The sequence below is a fragment of the Triturus cristatus genome, chromosome 1_2 (assembly GCF_964204655.1).
Source record: "Triturus cristatus chromosome 1_2, aTriCri1.1, whole genome shotgun sequence".
Classification (NCBI taxonomy): domain Eukaryota; kingdom Metazoa; phylum Chordata; class Amphibia; order Caudata; family Salamandridae; genus Triturus; species Triturus cristatus.
In genome coordinates this window covers 946407429-946423650 of record NC_140580.1, presented here as the reverse complement: position 1 = coordinate 946423650, position 16222 = coordinate 946407429, and the positions used below count along the sequence as shown (strand labels likewise).

The 16222-nt window shown below is 40.9% G+C and overlaps 1 protein-coding gene across 4 annotated transcripts in view; it reads left to right on the top strand.

Annotated features, from left to right (window-relative positions):
- The window catches only part of C1_2H9orf43 (chromosome 1_2 C9orf43 homolog), a 285830-nt gene that overhangs the window by 98119 nt on the left and 171489 nt on the right, over positions 1-16222 (top strand). For all 4 annotated transcript variants that reach the window (XM_085609947.1, XM_085609948.1, XM_085609945.1 and 1 more), the window contains 2 exons: positions 6562-6652; positions 7954-8096. In XM_085609947.1, coding sequence (XP_085466073.1) covers positions 6562-6652; positions 7954-8096 — 234 coding nt within the window. The remainder of the gene's footprint in view (positions 1-6561; positions 6653-7953; positions 8097-16222) is intronic.

Genomic DNA, 16222 nt, shown 5'->3' with positions numbered 1-16222 from the left:
CTGTGTTGAGTTAATTAGCTGGGGGCTGCATATGGCAATGTGTGTGCCATCAACACATGCAATGACTTTGGAGAACTGTACTACCTGGTAGAACATTAATTTGGTCTGTTGCAATGATTGGGGGGTATTTGGGAAATATATGAATTTGTTAACCTTGCTAACCATAATGTTCAGGAACTAGTGAAATAACCTAGAAAAGGCATTTTGTGACACCTCCCTGCTACTGCTATGACCTCCTTGTAACTGCCAGATGCTAAGAAGTGTAGGCAACACAATACTTGTACATTTGGTGGGATTGCCTTGCTCGTGAGCACTGGTGTCTGAAGCTGGAGTTGCAATGTAGATATTAAGAACAGGATTACCTCACTACTAAGCCTGTAATTCTGAAACATCTCTTCCTCTATGTTCAAATAGGGTGACCATCAACCTAAATATCATCTCCTGTCTCCTACTCCTTCTGTGCATACCAGCCAAAATCCTCATCATCCTTTCCAAAACATACAGGGATGCCATTGTGAAAGAGCCAAATGCATTTTAGGTGCCTTTTTATAGTTTTCAACTGGTTTCCACCAGATCCGAATTTATGGTAATTGCATTTCCTAAATGGCCCATTTTGCGACTAGTCTTAATTAGGAAATCCTTTGTACATGTCGTTAGCAATTCACAATTTGGAAATCCCTATTTGCGATTTCCTTTCTTGGAATTTCCAAAATATGATTCCACTAGGTAGAAATCGCATTTTGCACTACCACAAATGCCTTACTTAATACCGAAATGGCATTTTGCATTTCCTAACAGGCCGAAATTGTGATTCGCACTGTTAGGAAATGTAAAATGCCTTTGTACATATGGCCCTGAGTTTATGTGATGTATTAGCACTTAATGTCTTGCACATTCATCAGGACAAGTAAAATAATACTATTGTTGAAAACCATTTTAAAAATATGGGCAAAAATGGATGTGTATTTTCGTATCATTCTTCCGAAGTCTTTACACTGGATATAAAAAAATCAGTGAGGGTAGAACAAAATCCATCTGTAAAACATTGTTAACAATTCCTACCACGAATGTTAAATCTTATTTTTATGTGCTCAAAACCATACTAACCACATCCTTACAAGTGTGCATTTAAAAGAATTTTATATTTGGAAAAATATTACCTTGGTCTTAGCAGTGCTTAGTGTTTTTATTGCTAAGTTGCCCCTCTCAAAAAACAAAATTCCTGTATGGAATTTCCAGGTGTCCAAGTTCAGAGGGTCTCCCCACAAACTAAGAGGTGAGGGTATTACAGTTTTTAGAAACTGTGCTATTCTATATTCCTTACGTATATATATGCTCCTGTTGAATTATAAACAAGAATACAGGAAAAGCAAAAATCACAGCTGCAGCCCTAAAGCGAACAAACCTATAATCTTAATACCACTGTCTGTAAAAAAAGAAACTTTGAAGTTCTTTCAAATAGCCCCATTTTCTACTAGCCTACTGGCCTTGACTCCGCTATGAGGGTTATCATTGAAAAAGTGTTTGATACTTTGTGTAGTGAAGGAATCATTGAATGTATTACTTCCTTCCAAATTTTGTATAACTGTCTGAATTTTAAGTACCCTAATTACCATTTGTTGATATAAACGAATTTTGTTTCTTACACACCTTTTGTTTGTTCTCCTTTTAGATCATTCAATTACTTTAATTTAATAGAAATGCTTTGTATATACATATATGACTAATGCATAATATACAAGTTCATGATACACACACTCTGAGATAAATCTCACCTATAGGTATATGTTTATCCTATAGCTAAGTTGTATAACTTAGTTCTTTAAAAAAAAAACCTTGAAGGCACTTTCTACCAGCACATGTGCTTAATTTGAGCTGATGTTTTCAGGCGGGGCTCACAACACTAATTTTTGGGAACCGGCAGGTATTTTTAATCATTGGACTTTGACCAAGAGGAAGAGAGAGAAAAACACAAAGGGGGAAAGGAAGAAGAGAAAGACAGAAAATTGTGACAGAAGGAGAAAGTAGGTGCTGTGTTGTGTGCTTATATGCACAAGGACTCTAGTGGTCCTCAGAGGACTCTGTACAAGCATTACGTAATCGTTTGAGTGGTATCTGGGTGAGTCTGGGTGTGGTCAAGAAAGGTTATGAAGCAGTACGTTCAGTTAACGGTTGCATACAGTTGAATAAAGACGTGAAAATCAGAACTCCATGTTTGACGTGGTCCTTTGCATGCTCCCAGGCTGGGGAGGACTCTATAACTAGTGACGAGGATGGGATGAGTTTGAGAGACAAGAGATACACATTAAGCACCTTAAAGTAAGTGAGTTAAATGACAAAGAAGTAATGCATCTGAGAGTCATTAACTGTGGCTTGTCTCATTCATTCGGAAGACACATGCTATGAGAAACACTCTGTTTGGAGAAAGTGCTCTTAACTGTAAGAGTAGAGAAAGGTGCAGATCAAAAAGCTGCTGATATGAAGGCCCGAATGGCTTAGAGTGAATCATCTTTAAGCGTGAAGAGTATGCCAAAACACAAGAGAGAGGTCAATAAAGTGATGTCGCAGAAGGAAAAGAAGTTGTGTTTCTGCTGTGGATTTTCCTTTCCACATGAAAGCAAATGCCCCGCCATTGGACAGAAGTGCAAAGGCTGCAGGAAGGAAAACTATTTTTTAATGGTCTTCCAAGCAAAAGAGAAACTGAGTGTGTCACGATGAGATGAGAAAAGAAATTACACCAGAAAGCTCCAGAAACGCCCTGGCTATGCCCACAAGGCCATATGGCCACATCAACCGAGGCAAGTGGAAACAAAACGAAGTCGATCGTCATCAAAGTCATCATCCAAAGACTCTTCTACATCAAAAGTGAGTGACGATAATGAATATGGATGTGCGATGATGATGTTGGTCACTGAACGATGTGCACATGTAGGACTGGCTGCTCGCATTGAGGAACACAAATGATAAAAGAATCGCTATGTGAAGCAATTAAGTTCATTTGTACATTGCCCTAAGATCACGCTCAAAGTAAATAGGTGTCCTATAACATTTGTTATAGACAGTAGTGCATCGATAAACATCGATAAACATCATGCCAGCAGAAAAAATACAACAAACTGTCCACGACACCACCTCGTACACCGTTGACAACAAAGGTGTACACATGGGCAGTGTCTATTCCACTTCGGAGTCTAGGATCATTCGTTGTGACCGTGCAACATAAGAAAACAATTAATGTCCTACAAGGTACTCCTGCGAGTGCATGCTTAGTTAGTTTCAGCACTGCTGCTGACATGGGACTGATCTCTATTAACTACAACCTAAATGCACACTCTGAAATAGTGAGTCAATTCCCCTCATTTTTTCATAGACTTTGGAAAACCTAATGATGGTGCAACTACACATCAATGAAGACATTCGCCCTGTTGCCCAGCGACACAGTTGCTTTGCTTTCCACATACAGCAAGCCGTTGAGAAGGAACTGGGAGCACTGTTAAAGCATGGCATCATTGAACGCTCGACTGGTCCTACGGCATGGGTCTCACCCATTCTAGTGGTGCAAAAAAAGGACAGTGAAGGTTCAGTGTGCATCTGGATTGATATGCACCAGGCTAAAAAAGCAATAACGAGAGAGAGAGACTTCCAGGTCCACACATCGCAGACATGATCACACAACTGGATGGTGCCAAAGTCTTTACCCGTCTTAATTTGAACAAAGGCTACCATCAACTTGAGCTGGAAGAAAACTGTAGGGACATTACTACAAATATAAAAGAGTTAGTTTTGGTGCGTTGTCAGCTGCTGAAATCTTTCAGGGTGTCATTCGTCGAATGATTCAACCTGTCACACATGCTTTTAACTAGAGTGATTTTAACTAGAGTGATAATATCCTTGTGTTTGGGGCTACCCGAAAGGAGCATGACAAGGCACTCACACAAGTGTGCCCTCTGCTTGCTGATGCAGGTCTCACTTTGAATGTAGAGAAGTGAAGTATGAGTTACACAAAAACAGTTAAAATGATTTGGCCACATCTTTTCTAATAAAGGAATGACTCTGACCCTGAAAAAGTACGAGCATTGTCATCAACTTGTCTCCCAGAAGATGTTGTTTCCTGCTGCGATCCTTTTTAGGCATGGCCAGTTACTGTTCCAGATACAGTTCGTTATTTCGCCACCGTGAAAGCGCGGCTAAGAGGCTTTACAAGGTGGAATGTTCTGTTTAAATTTACTTCTGAGTGTGAACAAAGCTTTAAGAGAATTAAACATGCAATTGAAAATGCGACTAAAATGGCTTATTTTGATCCTAAACTACTCACTAAGATTGTAGTTGATGCAAGCCTGGTGGTGTTGGGCGCGATCCTTGCCCGACACAATGGACAGCCAGATGCACAGAGACACATTATGACCTATGCTAGCATGAGTCTATCTCAGAATGAACATGCTTACTCTCAACCCAAAAAGGAGAGCCAAGTTAGCAGTTGTATAGGCTTGTGATCACTTCCAGGTGTTTCTGTATGAAAAACATTTCACCCTTATCATGGACCACCGGGCGTTGCTCACCAGGGATCGAGTGTGTTTTCTGCAACTTGATGAACGAGTTGAAAGGGAAATAAAAAAGTATGTCATCTGTGTAACTGCCTTTTGCCCAGGAAGACCCAACATCTGCTAAATATGTTTGACCTTCCTAAACAGGCATGGGAGAGACTTGCGGTTGACTTCTTTGGGCTCCTCAGTAATGGATATCATCTCATGGTGGTTATCGATGAGTACTCATGTTTTCCCGTAGTGGAAGATTTATCATCAACAACCCGTGACAGAGTTATAGAGAATGTGGATATTTTTTCAGCGTGGGGTGTTTCTTCCATTCTTAAACCTGACAATGGCCAACCCTTTAATAGCAGGGAGATTAAGGACTTTCATGGTCGTTTGAACATTAAGCATCAGAAAAGCATGCTTCTTTGGCTGCAGTCAAATGGCGTGGTCAAGCGATAAATGAGTACCTTAAAGAGAATGATTCAGCAAGCTGCACTAGAAGGGATTGATCTCAAGTCAGTGCTGTGTCCAGCCGTCCATGCTTACAGATCTACTCCCAATTCTATAGCCGGTGAAAGTCCTGCCACCTTGTTGTGCAGGAGAGCCCTTGGAACAAAGCTCCCACAATAGACCACTAGCTGGTCAATCGACCCAGACGAGGTTTGTGTCATTGTTACTTCCAACATGAGCAAGATGAATGCTTATGCCAATAAGCGCCAATGCACTCGGACACGGTTTTAAAAAAAGGAGACCGGGCCCTTGTCAAGCAAAAACAGACCCTTAAAACTGATTGTCCATTTGACGCTGAGCCAGTTGTGGACAGTAAAGGACACATGATGACCACTCAGCGACCTGGAAAGACCATAACCAGAGACTCGTCGCACTTTAAGCATCTGCCTCGATGTTTGTCGACTCCAGACCTCACGAGGGAGGCAATTCCACCTGAGGGCCCAAGTCAAGCATCTGGTTCATCATCTGAGATGCCAGATGAGGGCGTCCTTCCCCTACCTCATACACTTCGATCTGGAAGACTGGTGCGAGTACCTCGACTACTCATTGAGGAGATCTAATGCATATATGTTGTCTGTACTTTTATTTAACAAAGGGGGCAATGTCGTGTCGTGTGCTTATGTGCACGAGGACTCTAGTGGGTCTATGCAGACTCCTTACAAGCATTACATAATTGATTGGGAGGTATCTTGGTGTGGTAAATAAAATTCATGACGCAGTACATTTAGTGAATGGTTGCATGAAGTTGAATGAAGACATACAAACCAGAGCCCCGTGTGTGGCATGGTCCTTTGCATGCTCCCGGGCAAGACGCTATAGAGAAAGACGCAGTTCTAATTGCAGGCGTCTGCCCGAGCCTCAATGTCATTTATGAGGCAGATGCCAAGATAAACTTGATTGTTTCCCCTCAATTTTAAAATGCTGTAATGCTCCACCTGCTCAAAGTTGCCTTATCAGTGTGTTATATGCCGCGGATGTAACATCGTCCCGACATAAACATGAATTTAAAATGCAGTGTTGTAATGTAATAAAGACCGTTAGTGGCCACCCTTTGGGAAGGATCATATCTATTTCTGTAAAGGACACTACATATAATGTTTGATGGTGCAAGTACTGGAAAGAGTGCAACACTGGTTAACTTTCATGCAAACCTCCCACCTAACTAGGCCTTGAAAATTAGAGCATGTAACGAAATATAGTATGAGTCACACCCAAAATGTCAATGGTCTCATTCACACAACTAGTGTTATCCTGGAAAGAGGTTAGTCCCAGGTGTTAACAAGGGTGAAGCTGCCTCAGGGTCTCTCAACACTCCATCAAAAACGTCCCTTTGGATGTATCCACTTTTAAGGCAGAAGCGTATTGTCTGAGTGAACCTGAAGGCTGACATTTGTTGTGACATGATTATTGCAGTCTTTGCTTCAATTTTCGCAAATCTAGTGCCATTGCTTGTTTTATTGAAGGCCTTCTATACATCTTCTCATCGTAATTCAGTCAACACTTTCCATTATTTTTTCAGAGGGCAACAGACCTTACGTATTGGAATTCAAGAACTGAGTGTTGACATTCCCGAAGCCTCTGACTTCAACAAACTCTCAGTCTGCAGAACAGTGAGTGTGGCTTGTTCTTCTTTTGTGTAATGATAGATGGACTATATCACCAGAATGTAACCAAGCCAAGGTGCCGTTTAGGGTTCAGTGAAGCAGGAGCTCTGGTAAACATTTGTGGATCTGCTGCTCCACTGACCTCTTGCTCCACTGACCTCATCATGGTTCACCTGCAAAATTTAGAGGGGGGATTATCTTCTGAGTTTTTGGCAGTAACCAACCAGCACCTCAACTGGCTTCGCCTTTGACATCACTTGACTCTGCATCACATGGTTGCCCACTCAAGTTAAAGTGGGAGCAGCCATCTCTGATTTTCCCTGCCTGGGCCCATTATGTGGAGCATGAAGGACCCGGTAAGGGAAAACAAACAAAGGCCATGCCGCACAACTATGAACTTCCTGCGTGCCAGGCCACTGTCACTTTGCTTTTCAGAAACAAATTCCCGTTCCAGGGATTTGTTTCTGAAATCAGAATTAAATGCTCAGTGGACCAAAAAACATGGCGTTTGCTATGCACTCAGCCTACAGTACATCTGCGGCACGAGTGCTGTACTGTAGGCACAGAGGTCCCCACCACCTCGGTGAGGATCTCCAATGCACTGGGCAGTCCAGCATTGGGGCAATTGCTAAACATAGCAACTCATGTTGATCCTCATTGGACCTTGGCTTGGCTATACCAAGTACATTCAATGGACAAAATAAAACTGCCTTGAGACGCTACTCATCCTTATTGCTGCCTCTTGCCAGTATTTACATTTGGCCTGACCTCGGCGGCCTATATCCGTAGTAGGTTAGCACTGCAATGGTAGCTACTTCTTAGCCGGTTCTAGAGACAGGCAACTTCTGAGAAAGGAGGGGCTAATGAACAGATGGACACTTTTTTCATATCTTTGCAATTTTTTTACTATGACTTGGAAAAGTCTCACAATATTGTCCAGTGTCCTTTACTAGCTGGATCATTAGTAAAAAGTAAAAAATTAAACTTAGGAGTTGATGGTATGGAGTTGGGCATTGGTAGTTTAGTGTCATATTCATGCGTTGCTGTATAGTAACATCTATTGACACATTTCAGGATCAGTTTCATTTCTTTCAAATGAAAGTTCCATGGTTTTCGTAACCTACAGGGGATTGGAGGGAACGGCGTCACTAAGAATATTAGAATATCCCTAAATGTAACTCCATCTTTATATATTTGTTGAACATTTTATTGAAAGTGTCAACTGAATGAAAAGAGAAAATTCTGATTTACTGATGATTGTTTTGTGGTTTTAGACTGCACCATGATGTTTTTTCCTTTGTTTCCAGAACAGAAAAAACTCAAAAAAAATCCCTAGTGGAGGGCAGCCCTATAACCTGCCAATGGCCATTATGCACCCCAACCACCCATACACCAGAAGTCTGCCAGAAAAGCTGCCAAGCAGTAATATGAAGACAAAAGTAAAACAGAGGTACTGTACTCACATAAACACTATCCAATCCTAGCTGTGGCCTGGGCACCTGAAAAATCGAATGTGGCTCAATAGAAGAAGTGAACACCACATGGTCAAGAAGCCTTGTGTACTGGGAAGTGGCTCTGGGGCTTGTGTGGTCCCTTATTTTCATAGATTTCATCTGCCTGCTCCATTTCATAGGTTTAATCATCCTCCAAACAAGTTCTTAATAAATTACAGGGATTATGTCCACCTCATGAACAGGGGCGGCTCCTCCATTGGAGCGTTCCCCCCACTTACATTACCCCCAAAGCCCCAGACATGAAAAATAAAATGATAATTCATTACCATTTTTTTCCATCATCCATCCTGAACAGAGCGTCAGGACAGGGGCAGGGCCGCTGCTGAGTGACAGCAGCAGGGAGGAGGCTGGGCTGCCTTATGCACCTGTTTAAAGTGCGGATGTCTTTTTGGCCGGCAGTCTTGAGACGGCAAGCCACACATGCGCACTTTAAACCTCTCAACCCAGCTGTCTTAAGAGTGAGGCTGCTCCCTCCAATCAGGGAGCTGTTCACATGCTGCATGTGAGCAGCGCCAGGATTGGGCAAGGAGTTTCCTGGTGGCCGGGCTGCTGTGGAAGAAAGAAGACATCCACACCGAAGGACGTCATATTCAGCTCCAGGTTCGTTTTTTTTTTTTTAGATTATTTTCACACGTGCACCTGCCCCCACAGATGCCAGCCGCCACTACTCATGAATGGGGTGGGCAAGTGGTAGAAATAGACAGGATCAGCAGGCCCTCGCCAGCCCGATGCAGTAGGCCAGAAAAAGTGCTGAAAGGATTGAAGGGCCTGAAGGGCCTGAATGCCTAAAGACAGTGGACGGTAACAGTAGACCTTACATGTCTCGCTCGCTTAGTCACATGCGCCTCGGGAATCGTTTTGGGCAACAATTTTAGAAATGCCAGTTGCTAAAATTCTTGGATTCATGTTCATTCATAAGATGGTCTGCCTGAGATCACCTACCGAGATGACGGACAAAGTACAATCGGATCCAAAACTGAGCAGCAGGTCGGACCTTCAGCTTGCAATCTAAACACGGGGCTTTAGTCCTTGCATCACTCCCCCATCAAACTATCTTCTTTCATCAAACCATTGATTCTATGCACAAAGCAGTTCCGAGGCTCCCAAGCAGTGCTTAATTCGTTAAAAAAAGTGCCAGGACTTTTGATATTGCTCCGGATGCCCCTGCAGTTTGCACTACCAACTGGGCCTGGCATTGCTGATATTTGCCAGTTAAACGCTCCCTAGTAAGCATCACACTCAGGGCACAGGTCCTAAAAAAAGAAGTGGGTGAACTAACCTAGTTAATCAGTATGCAAGTGGCATCACGGCGTGTGACATCATGGCGCATGAGGCGCGTGACATCACAGCGTGTGACATCACAGGAAGTGGCATCACAAGATGTGACATCAGATCTTAAGCCCTCACATATATGTTTAGCAGTTCTATCATGTGTAAACTTGAGCACATTTCGAGTATACTTGCAAACCCTCCTGATTTAGGCAGAAGATTCACACTTTCGCAAGCTTCACATCAACCAATGTTGCCTTTTGTCAGCGTAAAGCTTCCTCTACCCATAGTGCTTTAAAAGAAAAAATTGTGATATTTAAATTATTACAACGCCTCCTCAGGGGTAGTATGTGCCATATAAATGCTATTTATTTTGTGCAAATACTGGGAAAGATCAGCACATCTGACGTTCTTACAGTGCATGCATATCTCCTAAACAGAGCCTGAACAAAGTGAAAAGCTGCGTGTGAAGTGCTAACAATGTGTGAGCCTTTTCCCCTCTGCTGCATTTGCTTTCTAGGTGTGAGGCTCCTGACTGCTGCCAGTCAGGAGACTCCAACAAAAGGAGGCCTGACGACCCCCCAGATTCGGCCTTTGGTATGAGCTCAGCAGTAGTCAGAAATAAGAGAGCCCCCTCCCTGCCTGCACGTTGTTGCAGATCAAAAGCAGACAACAACGTGCAGACGCTGCAGAAAGTGTCCCGGTGTTTGGAAACTACACCGGGACGAATGCAGCATCTTTTTCAGTGGGGCCCAACTTCTTGGTAGGGTGGACGGCGTACACCCAGAGAAACAAGCATTGGCATAGCCAATAGGTCTCGCTTTTGGGACCTTATAAGTATTTAGTTATGCAACTGTTGCATGGCTAAACACTTATAAGGTCCCAAAGGCGAGACCTATTGGCTATGCCAATGCTTGTTTTCTTTCTAATCGCGGCACCGGTGCTTTACTTTTAACATTAAAAGTAAAGTGCCAGTGCCGCGATTATAGCAAAAGTAAAGAAATAGAAACAAACATCTATTTCTTTACTTTTGCTATAATCGCGGCACCGGCGAAGTAAAGCGCGGGTGCCGCGATTATAGCAAAAGTAAAGAAATAGATGTTTGTTTCTATTTCTTTACTTTTGCTATAACTGCGGCACCGGCACTTTACTTTTAATGTTAAAAGTAAAGCACCGGTGCCGCGATTAGCAAGCTAAAAATGCTACCGCCGGCCACAGCTTGCAGTGCATGTGCGCGTGTGGTGCGCACGCAGCAGTAATCCTGCCATATGGCGCCTCTGCTGAAGCACGCGCTCGCGCACATGCACTGCAAGCTGTAGCCGGCGGTAGCATTTTTTAAAGCCCTTACTATAGGCTCTCCGAGCAGCGCATGCGCGCTGACTCAGCAAGACCTAAAAAGTGGGTGGACGCCATCCACTTGCGTGTACCCGCGACTCGTGCCCTGATCACCCTCCTACAAATGTGACAGTTTGGACGATTGCAGATCACTATGTGTTTGTTTAATTGTATTTTTTTTTTAAGTTTGATTTTATTCAGCAAAGAAACAAAGTAGAGGAAAAACAACATGTACAAAAAAGTACAATACATCTCAATTAAGTATATAAAACTTTTAAAGAGAGAGGTAAAACTAAAATTCAATCACTCTCAGATAACATATTCTATAGAATAAAAAAAAAAGGGTAAAAGAAAGGAGGGGGGATTAAAAGGGAGGGAGAAAAAAAAGGGAAGGAAAGTATATCATAACTTTATATCACGAAATAAGAAATAGCTTATGAAAATAATCACTGTAAGCATAAAAAACATCTGAAGAGTAAATACCATATTATGATAAGGAATACAATGTAAGGAGTAATAATAATGAGATAATTGAAAAAGTAAAAAAAGACAACACAGTTCATTATGGAGGTTTCCAAACTTCATCCTGAGTGTTGCAGCAGTAGAAGAGGCTGCCCAGGCTAAGTAAGAAGTTAAAGGGAGCCATAAAAGATCTATTTTATAGAGAAAGATATAGGAGTAATGTAATTAGTATCAAGTCTATGATGGAAACAGACGGCATTCCACCATGCTTTAAAAGTAACTTTGTCTGCCTGTTTCCAGTAAGAGGTTATTAAATGGAGGGCTACTGCTAGTAATACATCTACTAATTTAAAATTAGATGGTGATTGGGGCCAGTGAGGAGATAACATTCGTTTTAAAGATTTTATTAATTTGGGACCAAACTAATTGCCAAAAGGGAGAAATAGAGGGACAATCAAAAAGCATATGTGCAGGGATGAGACCAGCATGTAGATGAAGAATTTGTTGTGAAGGAGGCTAGTTTAGCTGGGGTAAATAAAATGCGTTGGTAAATAAAATAAAGGGTTTGAGAGGTGTTAGCAGCTCTAGAAGTTTTATGGATTTTGAGCCACAGTTTATCCCAAATGGGGGCCGACCAGCACTCTGTTAGATCCTTTTCCCATGTCAACTCAGTCTTCGTCTTGACCCTTTCCGAGGAAAGAAATAAATGTTTATATAGAGAGGAAGCTGAAGGAGAAGAAATTAATATGGGAAAATGGGTGGAGCATCTTGAGGGTGGATTGGGGACAGATGATAAAGAAAGAAGATATTGGGTAAGAGAAGGAAGCAAAAGATTATACTGTGCCTTAAAAGATGACGGTAATGAAAATTTTGTTTGAAGTTCAGAAAAAGATAAGGGGACATCATTAAGTAATAGTTGTGAAATCCAAAGTAATCCTTTGAGTCTCCAAGATTTCCAGTAAATGGTACGATTCTTTATACGTAATAAGTTATTATGCCAAATAGGCTGTTGATCTAACGCGGAAGGCGATGGATAAGAGGAGGGTAAAAGAGGGATGAGAATTTTGCACATATGGGAAATAACTGGAGGACGAAAAGATGCTATATTATTAAATCAAAAGGGGATATAAAAGACTTTTCTATAGAAATCTAAATAGGAGGATGAATACATTGATCAAAGGAAAGCCAATGAGAAGACTGTTTTAAAGAAAAAGCATAATGATAGGATTTGAAGTCAGGAAATTTAAGTCCTTCAGAAGATTTGTCTGCTTTCAATGAAGTTAAGGCTATGCGGGGAGATTTACCCTTCCAGAGGAATTTCGTTAATAGAGAATCAATTTTCTTAAAATGCAGGAATATGTACAGGGATCATTGAAAGAATATATAAAATCAAAGGGGAGAGCATCAGCTTGATGGAATCCAATCCTCCCCACCAGGAGAGAAAGAGTGGATGCCAACGTTCAATAGTGTCAGATAGAATTTTGATGATTTCATTAAAATTCAATTTCAATGTTTCGGAAATATTTGAGGAGAACCACAGGCCTAAATATTTTATTTTAGAAGGTTTCCAAGAAAAATCGGTAAGTATAAAATCATGTTTAAGACAAGTCACATTAAGAGTTAGGACTTCGCATTTGTCTGAGTTAAGGTGATATCGAGATAATTGAGAAAAAGCATCGACTTGGTTGAGAAAGGAGGGAATAGACGTGGCAGGATTGGAGCAATATAAAAGAATGTCATCCTCATATACAGACATTTTGACGTGGGAAGTATCCAGTTGAAAGCCAGTAATTTGAATATCCTGTCTAATCTTGGTTAAAAAGGACTCTAATGCTATTATGAATAAGAGAGGTGATAATGGGCATCCCTGTCTTACTCCCCTGAAAAGAAGAAAATAGTCCGAGGTCTTACCGTTAACAAAAATAGATGCTCTAGGACTGGAGAATAATAAGGAAATAAGGGAGATTAATTTTGGAGGAAACCCTATCCATTTTAAGCCCTGAAACATGAAATCCCATCCTATCCTGTCAAAAGCTTTTTCTGCGTCTAAACCTATAGCCGCAATGGGGTAGTCAAGAGAGGAAGCTTTACTAAGGATGTTAAAAAAGACTCTGGAGTTATCGGATGATAGTCGACCGTTTACAAAACCCGCCTGTTCAGGGCCAATAAGATTAGGTAAAATGGGGTCAATACGGAGGGCGAGAATTTTTGCAAATAACTTATAATCAAGATTGACCAAAAAAAATGGGCGATAATTTTTGCACAGAGAAGGGTCTTTATTGTCCTTAGGGATTAAACATATCATGGCCTCTTGAAAAGTACCAGAATATGAACCAGCTGCAATAAATGAGTTAAAGAGAAGTGAAAGATGCGGGAGAAGGAGGTTGGCAAAGTGCGCATAAAATTCAATAGTAAATCCGTCAGTACAAAGTGCTTTTCCTCTTTTTAATACTGAGATTGCATGTGTTATTTCTGACAAAGTGATATCAGTTTCTAAAGAGCTGAAATAAGTATCATGAGCAGGAGGGGATTCAAGAGATTGAATAAAGAAAGAAAGATCATTTGGGGTTGGTTGCTGTTCAGGGGTATATACATTTTTGTAAAAGGAGACAAACTCATTTATAATATCACTGTCCTTAAATACTGAGTTACCTGCAGCAGGTCGCAGGGATTCTATTCTAGTCCGCTCTCATCGTATTTTCAGTTAATTAGCTAATAATTTTCCCATTTTATTTTGGCCTCCATAATAATGAGAAATACATTTTAAAAGATAGGATGAAGCAGCTTCAGTGGATAATTGATTGAAGGTAAGCTTTGCATGGATAAGATTTTTTAAAGAAGTTTCAGTGTTTGAATGATAGTAAGTATATTCAAGTTGCTTAATCTTAGTGAGCAATTGGGCAGTTTGGGCTTCAAAGGATCACTTTTTCTGTGAAACGAAATTCATTATAAAGCCTCTGGCTGCAGCTTTGAAAGAGTCCCAGACCATTACAGGAGAGGAATTTTGGGCAGAATTAAAAGAAAAGAACTCAGAAGCAAAAGAGCTGAATTGACTTGAAAAATTGGGATCAGATAATAAAGTATTAATAAAACGCCATCTACCAGCATGAGGGGTAAAATGTATCAATTCAAAATCAACATAAACTGGGGCATGATCTGATATTAAAATAGAGCCAATTTCAGAATGGAGAACCTGTTGAGATAGGGATTTACTGAGGAAGAGATAATCAATTTGGGATTGTGATTGATGTGGAGGGGAAAATAAACTTTATTCTCGAAGATCTGGGTTGCATAGCCGCCAAATGTCAACTAGAGATATGCGGTGTATGGTGGAAATGAATTGTGAGTGCATCTTAGTAACAAATTTGACTGAGGAATGCCTGTCCAATACGGGGTCAAGAACTTGGTTACAATCTCCGCCCAAAAAATATAATCATCATCAAATAAAAGAAGTTTATCAGAAATATGGGTCCAAAAAACATTGTCAACGTTAACTGGTGCATAAACATTAAAAAGAACTACAGGTATTTGATTAATGAGAAGTTTAACAATTACCCAACGACCTTCTGAATCTGATTCTTGATGAATAACTGAGACCTGAAATTTCTTGTGACAAAGAATTGAGACTCCATTTTTCTTATCTAGAGCAGGGGAAAAAAAACATTGCCTACCCAACATCTTTTCAGTTTAGCAGCTTCGGTTTCTGACAAATGGATTTCTTGAATCAATGCAATGTCTGTTTGTAATTTAGCTAAATGGGTTAATACTCGCTGTCTTTTTATAGGATTGTTTACTCCTTTAACATTCCATGTAATGACTCTAAAAGTGACCAATACATTTTACATGAACAATTACTATGCAAACAGAGAATTGATCAAATTCACTACTGAGAAAGAGAAAAAAGATAAGTGAATAAAGATAAAAGTGTAGATTTAGGACTGAAAAAGGGGAGAAGAAATAATAGGAGAGATATCACAGAGTTAGAAAAATAAGCAAGATATGAAAAGGGAAGCTAGGAAAAAAGGAAGAACAGGGCAGAGAACGAAAAGGCAAAACCAGTCAAATGTTCGGTAATAAAGAATGAAGAAAGAGTTTGGGAAAGAGGGAAGAAAGCAATCAAAAACGGGAAAACAAAATAATTCAAATACATGATAGACATACCACAAACATACATTGGAAGTGAGGTAAAACAGAACAGAAATCGAAAGGACAAAACAAATCAAACCTTTGATGATAAAAAAGGATAATAAGAAAACATACCACAAACAGACAATGAGAGCGGGGATGGAGGAGCCACATTAGGAAAACAGCACTTCGAACTGAGGACTCCAGGACGGGAACGGCAAGGGGGACATCATCCCGGCAGAAAGTAAGGAACACAAGGTACACAAGATAGGGGACCACAGAAAACCGCACCTGGTAGGGAAGAAAATGTTAAGAACCTAAGACATGACCACACAACAAAATACGTTAGGAGGGTAGAGGAATACAATCAATAACAAACAATGTTGAAATAAATTATTTATGAATTAGGAATGTCCATGGATTCATTTTCTGAAGGTGTCCGAAAACGCTGAATAAGTGCAAGATCCTCATAATTCATTATTCTGTTGTTATACGTCACCTTAAAAAGGCATGGGTGAAACAGACCATACCGAGCATTTAAGTTGCGAAGGGCAGGTCTCATGTCTAAGAATTTCTTCCGGCCATCCGCTGTCACTTTGGCGTAGTCCTGGGCAAAAAAAGACTAGTTCCATTCCAAGAGATTTTCCCTTTTTGCTTGGCGGCATGGAGAAATTTAAGCAGGTCGGTGTATTCTAGGAAGTACAAAATAACTCCTCTCGGTTTCACTGAAGAAGAGGTAGAATGAGGACTTTGCCCCAAGCGGTGCGCTCATTGGATATTCAACTGTGGATTATCAGGAAGGCCAAGAAGAGTTGGTAAAAAGGTTTGAAAAAAGGCTGTGGGATTAGAACCTTCAAGGCCTTCAACAAGA